Source organism: Pelophylax lessonae (genome assembly GCF_965119305.1).
Source record: "Pelophylax lessonae genome assembly, chromosome: 1".
In the NCBI taxonomy this organism is placed as follows: Eukaryota; Metazoa; Chordata; class Amphibia; order Anura; family Ranidae; genus Pelophylax; species Pelophylax lessonae.
Genome location: NC_138768.1, coordinates 364,071,781 through 364,091,752, shown reverse-complemented (window position 1 = coordinate 364,091,752; position 19,972 = coordinate 364,071,781). Strand labels below are relative to the sequence as shown.

General features: G+C 38.3%; 1 protein-coding gene across 2 annotated transcripts in view; it reads left to right on the top strand.

Annotated features, from left to right (window-relative positions):
* The window catches only part of RORB (RAR related orphan receptor B), a 322,474-nt gene that overhangs the window by 294,747 nt on the left and 7,755 nt on the right, over positions 1–19,972 (top strand). For both annotated transcript variants that reach the window (XM_082260581.1, XM_082260580.1), the window contains 4 exons: positions 7,157–7,289; positions 12,198–12,305; positions 14,135–14,245; positions 17,608–17,720. In XM_082260581.1, the coding sequence (XP_082116707.1) occupies positions 7,157–7,289; positions 12,198–12,305; positions 14,135–14,245; positions 17,608–17,720 (465 nt within the window). The remainder of the gene's footprint in view (positions 1–7,156; positions 7,290–12,197; positions 12,306–14,134; positions 14,246–17,607; positions 17,721–19,972) is intronic.

The window sequence follows — 19,972 nt, the reverse complement described above, 5'->3', positions numbered from 1 at the left end:
GAAGTACATTTCAGATAACCCTATTAGGTGCTCTCTTTATTGTGTCTGCAGTCATTTACACAGAACACAGATTAAGGTAAATTGCATGGACATTCTGTTTTATACACAGTGTCTGGAATTGCTCATTAATTTGATAACATTTGGCACACAGCAAAGGTAGGTCAGTGCTTGGGTTTTCAGCAGGCATGGTTCCATCATATTAAGTGCAGCCATATTAAATGAACAGAATTGTCAGCACAATGGTCGCAACTTACAGTTATTATTGTCCTTTGTGCTAATGTCTCTTCTTTTAGGTAAAATCTTCCTCTGTCCATACCCACCACCCTCTGGTATGCATTTTGGGGGATTCTACACAATTTTTAAATATATTTTTGTTGTTGAATGTGCTACAGCAAAAGTGACATTTTTAAAGTAAAAAGTATGCAGTTTAAATTGCCAGCATATAACATCCTTGTATTGCTGGCTTCTTAAAGGAGTTGTAAAGTCAGAAGGTTTTTTTTATCTTAATGCATTTTAAAAATCTGGGTGTAGCAGCCTCCCCAGCATGCCCTAATACTTACCTGAGCCCATCTCTGTCCACCGGTGTCCACGAGTTCCTTAGCTGTCCGGGACACTCTGTCCTGATTGGATGAGACACAGCCGCAGCGCCAATCAGTAGAGAGAGAGGGGGTGGGGTTGAATGGCAGCTCCGTGTCTGAATAGACACGCGGAGCTGCAGCTCGACTCGGGTGACCACATAGCAACCTGCTTGCTGTGGGTGCACTCCAAAGGAGGGAAGGGCCAGAAGCAGCAACGAGGGACCCAAGAAGAGGAGGATTCGGGCAGCTCTGTGCAAAACCAACTGCACAGAGGAGGTAAGTATAACATGTTTGTTATTTTAAAAAAAAAAATTAGACTTTATAATTACTTTCAACAGAAAAGGAATTTCAAAGGTCCTCCAGGTCTGCTATGTATTTAAACTGGTGTGTATTACTTCCTGGTTTAGAGCTGTCATTCCCTGGCTGCTTTGTTTGGAACAGCAGCTAATGGAGCTAATAAAAAAAGTCCAAATAAAAAAAATAAATAAAAATAATGTGTAAAGCCCATACATAGGTAAACTTATATACCAGCTGTGGCTATGTATGAAAACAACAATTTTGCTACACGTTATGCATTTTTTCACTCCCAGAATGAGATCAATAATTCAAGAGCCATCATTCACGGTTAATTCTAACCTGATTATCTGTAAAGGATTTTAAATTATTACCTAACTATGGACAATTTTGAGTCCCGAAGTTTGTCACCGTTTAATGGGTGCATGCAAATTTAAGGCTTGACATGTTGAGTATCTATTTAATCAGCATAAACTCAAGTTTTACACTGTACCAAAAATTGAGTTTCTGTGCACTATAATTTAGTCTTACCAAAAATATGCAATTGATATTGCGTGGTATAAAAATTGCAACCACCACCATTGTATCCTCTAGGGTTCCTGCTTTTAGAGAATGCAATACAGTAAAGAAAGTTTTGGGGATTAACAAATCCAATAAATGTGCATTTAACATGCATGCATAAAAAGAGCTCTAGCAACAATGTCCTCATCTGACCCAATTCAGGTGCAGGTGCCGTCATCTGTAGTAAGGGAAACAGGAAGTGAAGCCTTGCAACTTCACAGCCTGTTTCCTACTGCACATGCACGAGTCATGCTGCACCTTGTGAATGGTCCTGTAGTCTTCTGGGACCTGCAGTGTGTTCCAAAAGACTGTGGGGGAAGGAGGGGGGCCAAGCCTCTCACTCAGTTTGCCACAGCGATCTGAGCCGGAAGTGGAAGCAGGTACCTGTCAAATCCAGGTACCCGCTCCTCCCCAAAAAGTGGCAAATGTGCAGTGATTGCGAACAAGCAGAGCTTTTCCTTTTGGGTGAAGCTCCGCTTTAAATTCTGCTTTCTTAAACCCTGCATTTACTGTTAACTCTTTATTCTACAAATAATCACATATGCACAAAAGAAAGTTATAGACTTTATTATATTTTTGGATAGACTGCATGAGCAAAGTGATCAGTTTAACGTGTATCTGTTATTAAAATTCACAGTTTACATGACTCAGTAGGGAAATTTCACTGTATTATTTCATAAAGTACCTCTTTTTTTGCCATACATAAACAAAAAGTCTTGTGGATATGATATGCCATTACAGACTAGAGAGAGCTACAATTTCCTGGTAGACTTGCAGTGCAAGAAGAGAAATAACAATCTTCAGTATTGCGCAATACTACTAAGTAGGTGATGTGATATTCACTACACAATCAGTGATCTTTTATTCACTGTATTTATAATACAAATAATCTGTAGGGATTCACCTACACATTCAATAAATCAAGCATTCAAATCAGATCAGGAAATGAAAATTGGCCCTTTGGTAGTCAATAGTAATGTAACTCTCTCCCATAATTTCAACACAAAATACAATATGAAAGCTTTGCTATGAAAACAAAACGCAAGGCAATTTTTTTATGATTTATAATTTATACATTAAAACGTTTTTTCTTATCAAGAAAAGCATTATGAATCAATTATATTGTATAAATTGATGTAACAAATGCTACAGTTGAAATATTGTTGTCAAAATCTAAAAAGGTTGATGGTAAAATAGTATCCATAGATAGAGAGAGACAACACTGATTAAAAACACATTTTTGTAGAAAAATGTGCAATACCCCTTTCTCTGCCAGACCCCATGCTTCACTTTTTTGTCTTGGGAGTCATCTTGGCTGAGTGCCCACATCAAGGAAGAGTAACCACAGTACTAAGCTGTCTCCATTTATTGACAATTTTTCTCTCGACTAATGGATGTCTAAACACTTTGAGATTGCTTTGATCTTCTTTCCAGCCCTATAGAAAGCCCTATAGCAGTGAAGGCGAACCTTGGCACCCCAGATGTTTCGGAACTACATTTCCCATGGTTCTCAACTACACTGCAAAGTGCATGAGCATCATGGGAAATGTAGTTCCAAAACATCTGGAGTGCCAAGGAACGCCATCACTGCCCTATAGAAATCATCTACTCCTGATCGTATATCTTTAGAGAGCTCCTTTTTTGCAAAGCATGGTTCATATCAGCTGATGCTTCTCATGAAAAGGAATCTTAAAATGTTTTGAATGTATTTTATTAATCAAAGTGGCTCTAAGCCACACCTCCAAACTAATTTTGATAATTGGATCAGATCACATTTTATGGCAAACGACTGCAGAAAACCAGTTAATTCCAAGGGTTTCACATCCTTTCACTTGCCACTGTACATTTTCTGAGATCACAAGTCTGATGAAAAAGATAGTGCTACTGATTGTGTAGGTCCCATGATATATGCTTAAATATTTATCAAAATTATATTTTCAATAGCAATGAACTGAAATCATTATTACCACACACATACACAACATAACAACATGCCTACAAAATCTGAAAGATACAATTATATTGAGTAAAAAAATAGCACATATTTAAATATTTTAAATTGTGTCGTTTTTGCAAAACAGTAAACAAGCAACTTAGGCTACAAATCTATAGGTTGCTTATATATTGTGGTAATGGCCAATACACAGTACCATGCGTGTGCTATATTTGTTGTTAAGATAAAATGATGCATGCCTAAACACACATTGTAATGCACTGCCATGCATAGAGTTAAATGAGGGTAATTTCTAAAAAGTAAAAAAAGAAAAGTAAGCACTGTGTGTATGCTGCAGCACATGTGCACAATGCACACCAGGGTGTGCTCATTATGCTCACCTCAATGCGCACCTGCTGCAGTGAATGGGCCCTTGGTGCGTTGGTGTGCTGCAGAGTACCAACACATGTAATGTGCATTACTGCAATGCGTGTAATGCACATGTGTATGCTATGTGTTACTGTGCATAATTTGTGTGTGTGTTGGGGGAGTTATTTCGTTTTTTTGACTTTTGAAAAATATCAGGGTTCTAAAGAGACCCCTGATATTTCCACTTTGAGATACACAAAGAGACTGAGAACACTGGGGTTGGTTTACTAAAATTGGAGAGTGCAAAATCTTATGCAGCTCTGCATACAAACCAATCAGCTTCCTTTTGTTTTTTTGATTGTCAAAACTTAATTGAACAAGCTAAAGTTAGAAGCTGATTGGCTACCATGCAGAGCTGCATCTAGATTTTTCACTCTCCAGTTTTAGTAAATCATACCCACTGAGTCCTTAAACTCCTCCTCTACAGCCTCAGCATTTACTAATAAACAAAGAAGTGCTCAGTAAAAGTGCTCAGTATACAATTATACTCACAAGCTCCATATAGTCATAAGCTTGTAAAATGACTTTAAGTGGAGTTCCACCCATTTTTTTCTACTTTTAATGTGTGTCTTAAGCCTCACAAGCGCTTTTCGAAATGGCTATTTTTTTTTTTTTCTTTTCAATAAAATAACTTTTTTTTCTCTTTTGTCTGCTGCACTTCCTGGTGGTGGTGGTGGTGGTGTGTGGCATATAAAGTTGATCAAATTACAGTGGAGCTTAAAAAAAATTTGATTTGGGGACTGCAACTCTGCTTTAAACTGCAGACCCTGAATAGAATTTGATTGTTCAATGTGAGATTTTGGACGACACTCCACAAAAAGGCCAGAGCTAACATGTTTTGAGGGTTATACTGTCATCCTCAGAGCTCTTGTGAGTATTCCTTTTATCAAAAATTTGTACCTATGCTTATACATGAGGCACCCTACTTGTCATTTTGTTATTAAGAATAGAATATTTCCTCAGTCTGATAGGGGGGTAGCATAGCCTGAAGATTACCCGGGCTCTGTGTGGGAGTCTAAAGTCATTGAGTCCTTTCTGTTTCAGGACTGCTTTATGTGTCTTTAAATGTCTCACACCATATAGTGGTATTTTTGTTTGTTCTAGTAGGGCAGTTCAGACCCATTCCCTGGAGGAGCATCTCCACAGAGTCATGAACAAATGCAGAGCATAGCACTGATATTATCATGCAGTTGGGCTTTATGGTAAACCTGTTATAAGAGGGCTAATTGTTGACCTCCTTTTGAAAATACTAGTTGTATGTCTGTGATGCTGACCTACTGCCCTAAGCACTTTTTGAGTTATTTACATAAAGCTGATCTCTTTTACATACAAACAAGCACACACAATAAACAAATTGTACATTTGCTCTCTCTTGCTCCTCTTTAGTTGTGCTGAAGATTGGATGTACCTTACTACAGTATCTCACAAACATGAGTACACCCCTCACATTTTTGTAAAAATTGTATTATTATATTATATCTTTTCATGTGACAACACTAAAGAAATGACACTTTGCTACAATGTAAAGTAGTGAGTGTACAGCTTGTATAACAGTGTAAATTTGCTGTCCCCTCAAAATATTTCAACACACAGCCATTAATGTCTAAACTGTTTGCAACAAAAGTGAGTACACCCTTAATAAAATGTTCAATTTGGGCCCAAAGTACCAATATTTTGTGTGGCCACCATTATTTTCCAGCACTGCCTTAACCCCCTTGGGCATGGAGTTCACCAGAGCTTCACAGGTTGCCACTGAAGTCCTCTTCCACTCCTCCATAACGACATCACAGAGCTGGTGAATGTTAGAGACCTTGCGCTCATCCACCTTCCATTTGAGGATGCCCCACAGATGCTCAATAGAGTTTAGATCTAGAGACATGCTTGGCCAGTCCATCACCTTTACCCTCAGCTTCTTTAGCAAGGCCGTGGTCATCTTGGAGGTGTGTTTGGGGTTGTTATCAAGTTGAAATACTGCCCTGCTGCCCAGTCTCTGAAGAGAGGAGATCATGCTCTGCTTCAGTACATGTTGGCATTCATGGTTCCCTCAATAAACTGTAGCTCCCCAGTGCCAGACCATGACACCCCCCACCACCATGCTTGACTATAGGCAAGACACACTTGTCTTTGTACTCACCTGGTTGCCGCCACACACGCTTGACACCATCTGAACCAAATTCGTTTATCTTGGTCTCATCAGACCACAGGATATGGTTCCAGTAATCCATGTCCTTAGTCTGCTTGTCTTCAGCAAAATGTTTGCAGGCTTTCTTGTGCATCCTCTTTAGAAGAAGCTTCCTTCTGGGACGACAGCCATGCAGACCAATTTGATGCAGTGTGTGGCGTATGGTCTGAGCACTGACAGGCTGACCCCCCACCCCTTCAACTGCAGCAGCAATGCTGGCAGCACTTATACGTCTATTTCCCAAAGACAACCTCTGGATATGACGCTGCGCAAGTGCACTCAACTTCTTTGGTCAAACATGGCAAGGCCTGTTCTGAGTGTAATCTGTCTTGTTAAACCACTGTATGGTCTTGGCCACTGTGCTGCAGCTCAGTTTTCAGGGTCTTGGCAATCTTCTTATAGCCTAGGCCATCTTTACCTAAGGCAACAATTCTTTTTTTTTTCTTTTTTTCAGATTCTCAGAGAGTTCTTTGTCATGAGGTGCCATGTTGAACTTCCAGTGACCAGTATTAGACAGTAATGAGTAATAACACCAAATTTAACACACCTGCTCCCCATTTACACCTGAAACCTTGTAACACTAACGAGTCACATGACACCGGAGAGGGAAAATGGCTAATTGAGCCCAATTTGGACATTTTAACTTATGGGTGCACTCACTTTTGTTGCCAGCGGTTTAGACATTAATGGCTGTGTGTTAAGGTATTTTGAGGGGACAGCAAATTTACACTGTTATACAAGCTGTACACTCACTACTTTACATTGTAGCAAAGTGTAATTTCTTTGGTGTTGTCACATGAAAATATATTATAAAATATTTACAAAAATGTGAGGGGGTGTGCTCACTTTTATGAGATACTGTATTTACTGCCAGGAATGCTTACCAGTCTGGAGGCTGAAAACAATCCTTTTTCTATATGTAAATGTGGTTGAGGTGGGGAGGTCGTATCTCAGGAATAATCAAGCGAATTATGTGTATAATCTACAAACTGAAGTATGCTATGCAATAATCTAATTATGTACAGCTAGAATGTGAAAAAAGTCACATTGAAATGTTTTTATTTCACTTTGCAGTACAAAAAAAAGCAAAATCCATGCTTGCTGAAAATACAGCAATGATGTCATGTACAACTGGTTAACTGATTGATTGATGTTCTTTCACATTTGTGTATTTTACAGTCCAGAGAAGCTTTGTGGCAGCAGTGTGCCATTCAGATCACTCATGCAATACAGTATGTGGTGGAGTTTGCAAAGCGAATAACAGGCTTTATGGAGCTGTGCCAGAATGATCAAATATTGTTACTTAAGTCAGGTAAGCAGATGAAGCAGATGAATAATGATGTCTTGTATTAGCAGTATTTTAACATACCTTACAGGCTTTTTTTTTTACAGGTTAGCTTCCCAAACAGTAACATTTTAATAGATAAACTGTACTACTATGGAATCATACATTAGGAACCAAGATAAGGGGAACTGTGTTCCTCCTTTAACCACTTCAATACTGGACGCTTTCACCCCCTTCCTGCCTAGGCCAATTTTCAAATTGCAGCGCTGTCACACTTAGAACGACAATAACTCAAGCATGAAACACCGTACCCAAATGAAATTTTTAGCATTATTTTAAACAGATAGAGTTTTCTTTCAGTGGGTATTTAATCACCACTGTTTTTTTTATTTTGTGCTATTTAAACATAAAAATACTGACATTTGAAAAAAAAAAAGTTTTTATTAGTTTATTTAAAAAAAAAAATCTTCATAGATTTGAGCCATTTAATCTGCTACGTTTCTTTGGCAAAAATATCCCAAACCAGGGTATAATATTCAGTCCATGTGAAAGTCTACAAAGTACAATATATATTTTTGAAAATTGATTAATCCTAATGTATTAACTGTCTATCTCATTTCTTGAGGCCCTAAAATGGCTAATTAGGACACTGATGTGGCTGCACTGGCGTGGCTGATCAGAACACTGATGAGGCCGTACTGGTGTGGCTGATGAGGACATGGGTGAGGCTGCACTGGTGTGGCTGCACTGGGGTGGCTGATCAAAACACTGATGAGGCTGCACTGGCAAGGCTGATCAAACCATTGATGAGCCTGCACTGGCGTGGATACACTGGCGAGGCTGATCAGGACACTGATGAGGCTGCACTGGCATGGCTGATCAGGACACTGATGAGGCTGCACTGGTGTGGCTGATTAGGTCACTGATGAGGCTGCACTGGCATGGCTGATCAGGGCGCTGATGTGGCTGTACTGATGTAGATGATTGGTGTAGCAGATCAGGGCTCAGATGTGACTGCACTGATATGGATGACTAGTGTGGCAGATCAGGGCTCTGAGATGGCTGCACTGATATGGATGTCTGGTGTGGTAGATCAGGGCTCCGATGTGGCTGCACTGGTGTGTGTCAAGGTAAATATCACACTGTATGTTAAAATACTCTGATATCCTGCACAGATCAGCTCTCCTTCCCTCACAGCAGTTTCTGTGTGAGGAAAGGAGATCCGGTAACCAGCAAAGGAATTCTGTTTGTTTATATTGTAACAGCTGTGATTGGACACAGCTGATCACTTGGTAAAGGGCTACTGTGAATGTTCCTTTACCCCAATCTGTGATCCACTGTGTCCAAGGCACACAGCTGTCACAAAGAGCTCCTGATGTGTGCCCCAGGGGATGCACAGGAGGCATATGGGGGGACGTTCAAGGACTCCCTCCCAGAACCAGGAAGCCATCATGAGGGCACATATCTACTATACAGCAGGCAGCAAGTGATTAAAGTCTAACTTGAGATTAAATATTTATATACACAGTATCTCACAGAAGTGAGTACACACCTCACATTTTTGAAAATATTTTATTATATCTTTTCATGTGACAACACTGAAGAAATTACACTTTGCTACAATGTAAAGTAGTGAGTGTACTGCTTGTATAACAGTGTAAATTTGCTGTCCCCTCACAATAACTCAACACACAGCCATTAATGTCTAAACTGCTGGCAACAAAAGTGAGTACACCCCTAAGTGAAAATGTCCTAATTGGGCCCAATTAGCCATTTTCCCTCCCCGGTGTCATGTGACTCATTACTGTTACAAGGTCTCAGGTGTGTTAAATTTGGTGTTATTGCTCTCACTCTCTCATACTGGTCACTGGAAGTTCAACATGGCACCTCATGGCAAAGTACTCTCTGAGGATCTGAAAAAAATAATTTTTGCTCTACATAAAGATGGTCTACACTATAAGAAGATTGCCAAGACCATGAAACTGAGCTTCAGCACAGTGGCCAAGACCATACAGTGGTTTAACAAGACAGGTTCCACTCAGAACAGGTCTCGCCATGATTGACCAAAGAGGTTGAGTGCACGTGTTCAGCATCATAACTTTGGGAAATAGACATATGAGTGCTTCCAGCGGTTGAAGGGGTGGAGGGTAAGCCTGTCAGTGCTCAGACCATACACTGCACACTGCATCAAGTTGGTCTGCATGGCTGTTGTCCCAGAAGGAAACCCTCTTCTAAAGATGATGCACAAGAAAGCCCGCAAACAGTTTGCTGAAGACAAGCAGATTTTGGTTCAGATGGTGCCAAGCATGTGTGGCGGCAACCAGGTGAGGAGTACAAAGACAAGTGTGTCTTGCCTACAATCAAGCATGGTGGTGGGAGTGTCATGGTCTAGGGCTGCATGAGTGCTGCTGGCACTGGGGAGCTACAGTTCATTGAGGGAACCATGAATGCCAACATGTACTGTGACATAATGAAGCAGAGCATGATCCCCTCCCTTCAGAGACTGGGCCGCAGTCCAGTATTCCAACATGATAACGACCCCAAACACACCTCCAAGATGACCACTGCCTTGCTAAAGAAGCTGAGGGTAACGGTGATGGACTGGCCAAGCATGTCTCCAGACCTAAACCCCATTGAGCATCTGTGTGGCATCCTCAAACAGAGGGTGGAGGAGCGCAAGGTTTCTAACATCCACCAGCTCCGTGATGTCGTCATGGAGGAGTAAAAAAGGACTCCAGTGGCAACCTCTGCAGCTCTGGTGAACTCCATGCCCAAGAGGGTTAAGACAGTGCTGGAAAATATTGGTGGCCACACAAATATTGACACTTTGGGCCCAATTTGGACATTGTCACTTAGGGGTGTACTCACTTTTGTTGCCAGCAGTTTAGACATTATTGGCTATGTGTTGAGTTATTTTGAGGGGACAGCAAATTTACACAGTTATACAAGCTGTACACTCACTACTTTACATTGTAGCAAAGTGTAATTTCTTCAGTGTTGTTACATGAAAAGATATAATAAAACATTTACAAAAATGTGAGGGGTGTACTCACTTTATATATTCTCATTTGCCAACAAGTTAACAGGTGTCTTGTTTTACTGTATTCACTAAATATTAGATCTCTCTTCTAATGAACCTAAGGCAAAAATTACAATTCCTCATTTAAATTTTTTTTTTACTTGAATTTTAAATAACATGGACATTGAACATTATGCTAGAATGAAAGAATCATATAAGCAAAACAAAAGCTTTGTCTGTTTTTAATTTCAAGATTACTCCTTGCCCTTAATGTAAAATATTCAGGTACAGTATAAACACCCTATAGGAATGGATAGAAGCAGGTTATGATAAAGTGCTAATATCTGAATGAAAACATGCACAGGGCACTCTGTGAAACAACCACTGACTGGATAGGGTAAATTAAATGCTTCTTTTAAAAAAAAAAGTCATCTGCGGATCTCCAGAGAACTTTAACAGCGTGTAGCAATAATGAAACGTGCTCTTGTGCATATACCATTAATATTGCAATCAGCACAGTACCTGGCAATAATTCATATTTATAATTACAGCAGCTGTTTCTGGACATGGCATGCTTCTCTTATACAAAAAAAGCTCATTCCATATTACTCATTATATATATATAGATATATATATATATATATACGTATACATATATATATATATATATATATATATATATATATATATATATATATATATAAAATATTAAGAAAGTATATAGCAATTTATTATTATACGATTAGCATTTTGTATGTACTCCTTGATACATGTACAATAAAACATCAACTAATAGCTGCTGAACATTCAAGTTCATAGGGGATAGTTTTATATTATGTTGCTGTGAAATATTAATAACATTTTGCAAAGCAGTAGTTTGGCTCAATGCACAGGACTACTGCACAGAACTTTGGAATACTCAAGACAATGCAATATTTTACCATCATTAGCAACTTCAGATGCTCTCATGTTTTAAAATAAACCATGCTGCCTCTGTTTAAAGATAAGGCTCTATACATACCTTTCTGTCATGTGTGAGTCGGGAAAAAGAATCACTGCTTGTGGCTAAGAAGAAGGTGTTCCACACAACAGGAAATTTGGAATATATGCAGCAGGAGAAGCAAAGAGATGGCATTCAACAAACAGGCTGCTGGGGGGATAAGTAAAGAGCCTTACCTTTTACAGGGTGTTCTTTGAGCAAAGGCTACCCTGTGGTGATGGGTTTACTGTAAACAAAGACCTGCTACAAAATGTTAACAGTTAGAAGTAGACATACCTTTACACTCAAAGTGAGCTCAATGCTGGGCAATCAATATGCACTTGCCACTTCCAGCTACTAAATCAGAAAAAAAATTACAGGCCATGTTACACCAAAGCAACAACGTTCGATGGGAATAGAAAATGTTACTGGGTGCTGTGAGGCAACACAAACTGTCAGAGACACAAGTCTTCCCTCAACAATTCATAAATGAGACCCTGTGATATCTTACAGACCTACATCCCCTGAGGACTCAAGCAGAATTTCTGATACATTATTTTGTACCATATATAGTGGCACAATTTCATGCTAGGTTTAAATATAAAATGAAAATTACACAGTTCATTAAAAATCAAGTCATCATTATTGAAAGGGATTTTGATAATTAATTGAATGCATAAAATCTTTTTTTTATTCCTTGTGTTACAAAAAAAATATATATCATCTGTTTCAGATCTGGTCGAAAGTGAGTTTCCATGTACAAACCCCTAATATACTGGCATTTAAATTCATGCTCATGCTATGATAGTGAAATGATAATGTTCTGGTCATTACTTGTAGCTTTATTACTACATACAACATAACGGAATGCATCTTTTGTTGTTCTTATTATGATGCCATCTTACTTCCCATGTGTTTTATATGTTCTTTTTGACAGGCTGCCTAGAAGTTGTTCTAGTAAGAATGTGTCGTGCCTTCAATCCATTAAACAACACTGTTCTATTTGAAGGAAAATACGGAGGGATGCAGATGTTCAAATCATTAGGTATTGTTTTTATTCTTTTTGTTATATTTAACACTTTGATCTTGATCAGATGAATGTGACACTTTAAAATTGATCAGATGAATATGTACTAGTCACCTTTTAGCTTTATGCACATGGGTGTTTGTTATGTGCCTTTATTGCACTGCAGTGCATCCCACTGTGAGCCTTGCATGTGAAGAGCATCAATCAGATGAAGCAGGTATAATGCTGTATTAAATAAAGTCAGGTGATGTCCACATACACATGATCATTGAAGAAAGGAGATAATGTATACCCCATCCTTTGAAAAATCATGTGTACAGTGAGGTCCGATTTTTACTTTATGCAGTACAAGTCTATACTTTTAACATCTACCTTGTGCACTGTGCTGTTTTTGCTCAGCACTGAGATCTGAATCATTAATTTATAATATCATAATAATTTATAATATGATATAAAACGTTGTAATCTTAAACATTTTTTGATCAATGTTTCATGCTCAAGAAGAGGTAGTATATTCACCTCTCCAGTAGCTCCTCTATTGTACTTCCCTTCCTCTACATTCCAGCAAAGAAGTCTCCAACAATGTCTTTGGCATTTGGCAATTCCGGTAGTGCTTTTCTCAACCACCATACATCCTAGTTTCATCCTCAGAACCCATCATCAGTACAAGATTTAACAGTGACATAGGGGTCAGGAGATTTAACTGTGGTGAGCAGAAGACACAATAATCCAACACTCCTAAAAGCACCAAAAGCCAAAGACATTGGTACAGGCTGCAGCACTTGAATGGAGGGAAGTTAGACACCACAGAGTAAACTAAGTGAGTAAACTATCTCTTCTGTTCTGTGTGGCTCAGCCCTGCTCCCCGCTGCCTGCTCTCAAGACTTAGTTGACAGAAACAGAAGTCAATGGCTCCTATTGCTGCCTTTTTTTCCTGTGAGGAGAGAGAGAATGAGACCAGCACCACTGCAGATGGGCACAGCCCTGGATCGAGATAGGACTCAGGAAAGTATTAGAGAAGTAAAGGGGCAATACCTCCACTGGAACATTTTTTACCCTAATGCAGGGAATGCATTAAGATAAAAAATGTTCTGCCTTTAGAGCAACTTTAAGTGTGTTTGTGTAATTAGTAACATATCTTGAATGTTCTATTTCTGTGGCCTTCGGGATTGGGCCTACACCCAGAGAAGTGCCTTAACTCAAGAAGGTTATACTTGATAAAAAGTAGTGGCTTGTGTATAGGGTCTCTAAAGATTTCACCTTCAAGTTGTTTTGCTAATTGCATATACTGCATGTACATGTCTTCATTATTGTTGTAACAGTTACTTGCATCCAAAAAAGTAAAGAACTGCAATGTTGGTATAACATTGGCCAGTATAGTACATACCTGTAAGCTATTAAACATCATCCTCAGGCTTTTATGATAAACAATGGAATTCTGTATTTGCACTCTTAGCTTTTACTAGCAGATCATGAAAAGCCTTTTACAGGTCCTATCTGCATTATTATCATACTAAATATCATTTCAATTATTCAGTCAATTACACTGAAATAAAAGCAAAGCTAAATTGTGCTGCACTTTCATGAGAAAATATAACCTCTGGTAAAACAGTAATATACACATATAAAAAAATCTATTTTAAAACCCAATTAGATCTAGTCTTTTTTTTTCCTCTCTCTTTCTCTCTCTCTGCATGATGCCGATTGAAAATTGGAGATTTTAACTAACCAAAATACTATTTCCTACTAGCACCTGTTTTTTTTGCGACATGATGGCAAGCTGTGTTGTGAACAGTACTGCACAATGATTAGCTTCTCCCTCTCATACTGCTTTCCTTGGCCTACAGGTTCTGATGATTTCGTGAATGAAGCATTTGACTTTGCAAAGAGTTTATGCTCCCTCCAGCTAACAGAAGAGGAAATTGCCTTGTTTTCTGCAGCCGTATTAATATCACCAGGTACTAATTATCATGTTATTAGCAAATATTGTCTATTTATACATGTTGCTTGCCTTTTCATTTTTTTTCCAGAGAATGTGTCTAGATCAGAAAATGTTTATTTTCATATAAGTTTTCTCAAAAAGTGTTAATGTTTTAGCATACTTGTTTTATGAAGGTGTTATACAAGGGCATGCAACACACATTATAGTTCATTTTCTTCCGACACTCTTACAGCCTTTCAAGAGGGAAGATTCTTCTTCTCAGCAACTCTCTTAATGTCCCATGCTGAGCAGAGTTTATCAGCTCAGTGAGGCAAAAATACAATGTATATAATCTAATACACTATTATAAAAAGGTTAGATTGCTAAAATGCTTAGCACTGCAGTGCTCATTCACACACATTCAAACACTTTAATATCCTGAAGTTATTATGAATCTGGTTTGCTTTACAGCCATATTGTAGTTTGGTCATCTTTTTGTTATCCTACAAACTGCAGTCATGGATATGCATAATTACCCTATTGCAGGTTGTGCTGGCAATTTTAAAAGAACTTGGATAATATATTTTGTTGTAGGTGTGGCCTAATTGTGCTAACAGTGGGAGGTACCTAAAGGAGTATTAAGAAATAAAATCTGAGCCTACTCACTGTATACATAACACACATATAGTACAGTCCTTCAGTATAAAAAAAATATGCTTTAATTACAGTGACATGGCTAAATTGCACTGGATATTGGCAGTGACCTAAAAAAACACAGGTAAATATAGTCAGTCCAGCCTTTCTGAGGTGGGGTGCCACTGCACCTTGGAGTGCCGCCTGAGGTTGTCAGAGGTGCTGCAGCATCCTGGTAGAAAAAGCCATTTAGATAAGACCGAGCTCCCGCTCCCCTGCTGAACTGTACATCGGCACAGAGGATAGGATAGTGACATGCAGTCAGGAAAGTAAAAGCAGTGAAAGGCATAGGTGGCTTGCCAAGTCCTGAGCTATCCACCTTTCCCTACAGTGCATTACTAGGCAATGTTAGTGTAGGTACAGTACTGCAGATTTTGAAAAAGCCTATCTGTATGTGTGTATGTGTGTGTATGTGTGTGTATATATGTATGTGTGCGTGTAAGTATGTGTGTTTGTTTATATGTGTATGTGTGTGTGTTTGTGTTTATATGTGTATGTATGTATGTACAGTTTTTGTGTGTGTGTGTCTGTGTTTATATGTATGCATGTGTATGTGTGTTTATTTATGTGTGTATGCATGTAGTATTTGTGTATGTATGTAGTTATTTTTAATCTTGACCCCTAATCCTGTACAATCAGAACTGTTTTTTTTAGGGCTCATTTATTATAGCAGCAAGGACTCAGATCACTTTTCAGAGGCTTTTTACCCACAAAATACTTCTTAACCACTTGCTGACCAGCTGCCATAGTTATACTGTGGCAGTTCGGCTCTGTCATTTTGAGGGACCACTAGTGGGGCCTTTGATCGCCCCTGGTGTTAACCCCTTCCCTGCCAATGTCATTAGTACAGTAACAGTGCATATTTTTAGCACTGATTACTGTAGTAATGTCACTGGTCCCCCCAAAAGTTTCAAAAATGTCAGTTAGGTGTCCGATCTGTCCGACACAACGTCGCAGTCCCCCTAGAAATCACTGATCGCTGCCATTACTAGTAAAAAAATAAATAAATAAAAATGACATACATTTTTCCCCTAGTTTGTAGATGCGATAACGTTTGTGCAAACCAATCAATATACACCTATTGGGATTTTTTTTACCAAAAATATGTAGCAGAATACATATTGGCCTAAAATAATGAAAACATTTGATTTTTAATCTTTTTTTTATTGGGAATGTTTTATAGCAGAAAGTAAACAATATTGTTTTGTTTTTTCAGAATTGTCGCTCTTTTTTTGTTTATAGCGCAAAAAATTAAAATCGCAGAGGTGATCAAATACCACCAAAGGAAGCTCTAGGTGTGCGAAAAAAAGGGCATCAATTTTATTTGGATACAGCCTCGCATAACCACGCAATTGTCAGTTAAAATAACGCAGTGCCGTATCACAAAAAATTGCCTGGTCATTAAGGGGGGTAATACCTTTCGGTCCAGAAGTGGTTAATATGTATCTATGGTCAAAAAGTAAAATACTAAAGTAATTTCTACATTGGACTTCATTTATTTCTAGCCTACTCCCATTAATCTGAAGATTTTTGAAGTTTGTAAATTTACTCTATGAAGATCCCAACACATTTACTTCCGTGAATTCATTGCTGTGTAAGAAAAAAGATTAATAGTTAGAGGGCTGAATTTGAATATGCAACTCTCAAATAACTATTTCTATTCACTGCCACGTGATATGGATAGTCAGAAGCTAACTGCAATCATGTCTTGTAGATTTGGCTGTTACTGTCGATAGCCTACCCTGTCCTAAATCAAGCCTACACCAACCCCTTTTTCTGGGGGCAGTCCACCATGCATTGAACAGCTTTAGTTATTAGTGCCCTTTTCTCTATGTACTTATTTAATCTATAATTACTACTAATAAAAAATTGAATACTGAGAAACCTACTGACAATGCACTCTATCTGTTCCAAACGCTTCCCATGCACACATTCAAGATAACCGGCTGTTCAATGATGCTGGGTGCTGTAATGACCATAGGTTGAAAACCGTGGATACTCAAAGTAAAGAAATGTCATCAGCATACCAAGGATTCCTTGTAAGGGTCCAAAGCTTTATTCCATGGTCACATGATAAATATTTAGAAAGATTTTGGAGCCACGTAGGGCCCCTTCGTCAGGCATGGAATAAAACTTTGGACCCTTTCGAGGAATCCTTGGTGTGCTGATGAAATTTCTTCACTTTTATACACTTCTCTTCCAAAGATCAGGTAGTGGAATTCTTTTTTTTTAATCATTTTTTTCAGTTAAACTAAAAATGCATGTCCCCTTCCTTTGACGTCATACTTTTCACAAAAAGTACAGCCCTTACATCACAAAGAAACACTGTGAATATTCCCACCAGAGGCAAAATCATATGCTGCTTTCATTCCTTAAAGTTTTAGGTATTTCTTAAAGAGAAACATAGAGGCTGCTGATGAGTATATAACAGAGAAGTATTTAAAACACATCATGGGTGTCATGTTACACACAAAACACTATCTTATTGTGTTTGAATCCCTTTTTATACAATTTAAAGACAAGAGCAAGTAACTTTTTTTAGTTCAGATAGAAACCGAAGGTTTTAAAGCCATATCAGATCAAGAGGTCGTGGTCAAGTATTCAGAAGGAAACGTCATACTTTTGTTGCATGTGTGCTGCTGTGCATTGTATTTCATGTATGTGACCCATTTATATGTTTTTTCTGTATTTAATGTATTATATTAGATCGACCGTGGCTGATAGAACCAAGGAAAGTCCAAAAGCTTCAAGAGAGAATTTATTTTGCACTTCAGCATGTGATTCAGAAGAACCACCTAGATGATGAGACACTGGCAAAGGTAAGCAGCAGTCTTTAAAAGTGCTGTTTCATGTATATGTGTTGTGTAAAATATGAAACACAAATAGCAAATCAATGTAATGAAAAAATTAGTCTATATAATCAAAGAACTATCTCTGTTTTGGCTAGCTTACATTTTTGCATTTTTACTATGGATTTCTATATTATGCATATGTTTTTTTTTTTTCTAATAGAAAATGACAGACACTTTATTATGCAATGAAATTAGATATGTCAGTAGTTTAATGTGATGTGTCTCCACAGTTTTCTGTTTTATCTGCAAACCCCAACAGAGCAAACATGAGACCCTTTAAACTATTATTGTCCAAGTTACATGTACATAAAAATAGATATCTTGTTGCATATCTAGTGTACTTAAAAAAAGACACATATCCATCCAGTTCAAAACAGCTCTACTGTACTTACTGCTATATCTATTACAGGAAAAATCCAATCTCTCCTGGCAGATCACATGACTAATGCTTTGTCGTAGTAATAATGCTTCCAGCAGGTTATCTAGCTTTTTTTAATGCACAATATGAAATCATATTTTTCTACTTTACAACTAATGTTTCTTCATCATAAAGCAGTCCCAAAGTAAAAATTTTAAATTAGTTCAAATAAAAACTGACCCATCCCTAAGAATAATTTTTTGGGAAAAAAAAGTCCTAAAATGATGACAATTTCCTTTAAAAAAAGGGGAAAGTCACCGTTATCCAATGTTTGGTCATGTGAGCAGTGCCAAGGCTTTACCTGAACAGTCTTCTAATGTTAGCAATCTAAAAAGACAACATAACCAATGCATTAGAATTGGTCATGTGGCTGGACCTCTAAGAGTTTTTTAAAATAGGTTTTTAAGATAAAAACACAGATCTCACATTTTGTTGTAAGAGCCCAGGCATTGTTTTCTGTGTTTTTATGGATAATGCTGCTCAGGAACACACAAGCATAATGTGACCGGACTTCAAATGTAATCTGCTCAGTGCATTGTAATAGTGTTTTGACAGAAAGACTTTGTAATATTTTAGAACTTAACATGTGATTCTCGTGTTCTTTAAAAGAGATTTATGTTTTTTGGGGTTTTTTTTAGATTTATACCTAGGTGGATGCAGCATCAGTCCTATGCTGCATCTGTCCACCCAGCGCCTCTAACATTGAGAACAGATCAAACACCGCCAATCACTCGGATCTCACAGAACCATGAACAGAGAGCATCCTTCTCTGCCCCCTCCCTTCCCTGCTCACTGGAGTGCTGGGCTGTGTAGAGGGTGGAAGCGGCCGGCTCAGGCTCTCGGCAGCTCGCTGAGAGGCTGAGCCGAGTGCTGGTCCAGGCATGTGGGTGGATCCTCACTTCGTGGTCGTGATGATGCCTGAGCCTGGACCGGCTTTGTGACATCAGCAGAGTGCGAACTTCAGCCCGCTCTCTGCTGAAAACCGTTCACAGGAGTGCAAAACAAACTGCACTCCTGTGATCCACAGGTAAAGTACAGCTAAATGAGCTTTGGCTGTACTTCTCCCCTTTTAAAAAAAAAAAATACTGCTTCATCTAATTCATTAAGCAATCTGATATCTGTCTACATTTAGTAAAGAGTACAGTAATGAGGGAGCTCAAGTTGTATGTCTTTTTTACCTACATTCCAGAAGCTTCTACTTCTAGCTACTAAGGAAACAATGCATGTTTATTGTGGGAAAAAGTGAGGTAAGGTGGCGCTGCCTAGTTATATACAGGTGGTGTAACAAAGTTTGGTCTAATGGTCACAAGGTAAAGTGCTATAGTGTTGGCTTAAATGATAATATACAATCCAAAGTGTTGAGTGTACGTGCGTGAAAAAGTGCAAAAACAGGTTTAGGGAGCAATCTCCCCAACTAAGTGCTCCAAAGTGTTGAGTGCAATAAATAGTTAAATAAATTAATATACTAATTATGCCATGGGGCGGAAATTACGTAATCGCGCACAACGCGTTTCGTCAGAGCTGACGTCATCAGGTTGGTTCACCTGGAATCTCACCAATTGATTGAGATATTTTTTCTTCACCTTATAGCACTTTTAAGACTGTTTGTCACCTTTTGGAGAATATCACATTTTTATTCAGCACTAAATGGACTGTTTACCTGTATATTGGATTATTATATCGTTTTAATTGTGTGATCACCATTATCATTTTATTTGTTTTCACTGGCATACTGGCTGTTTTGTAGATTGAGTTATTTATTGGATTCATTTTTACACACGTTTTTAATTATATTATATTA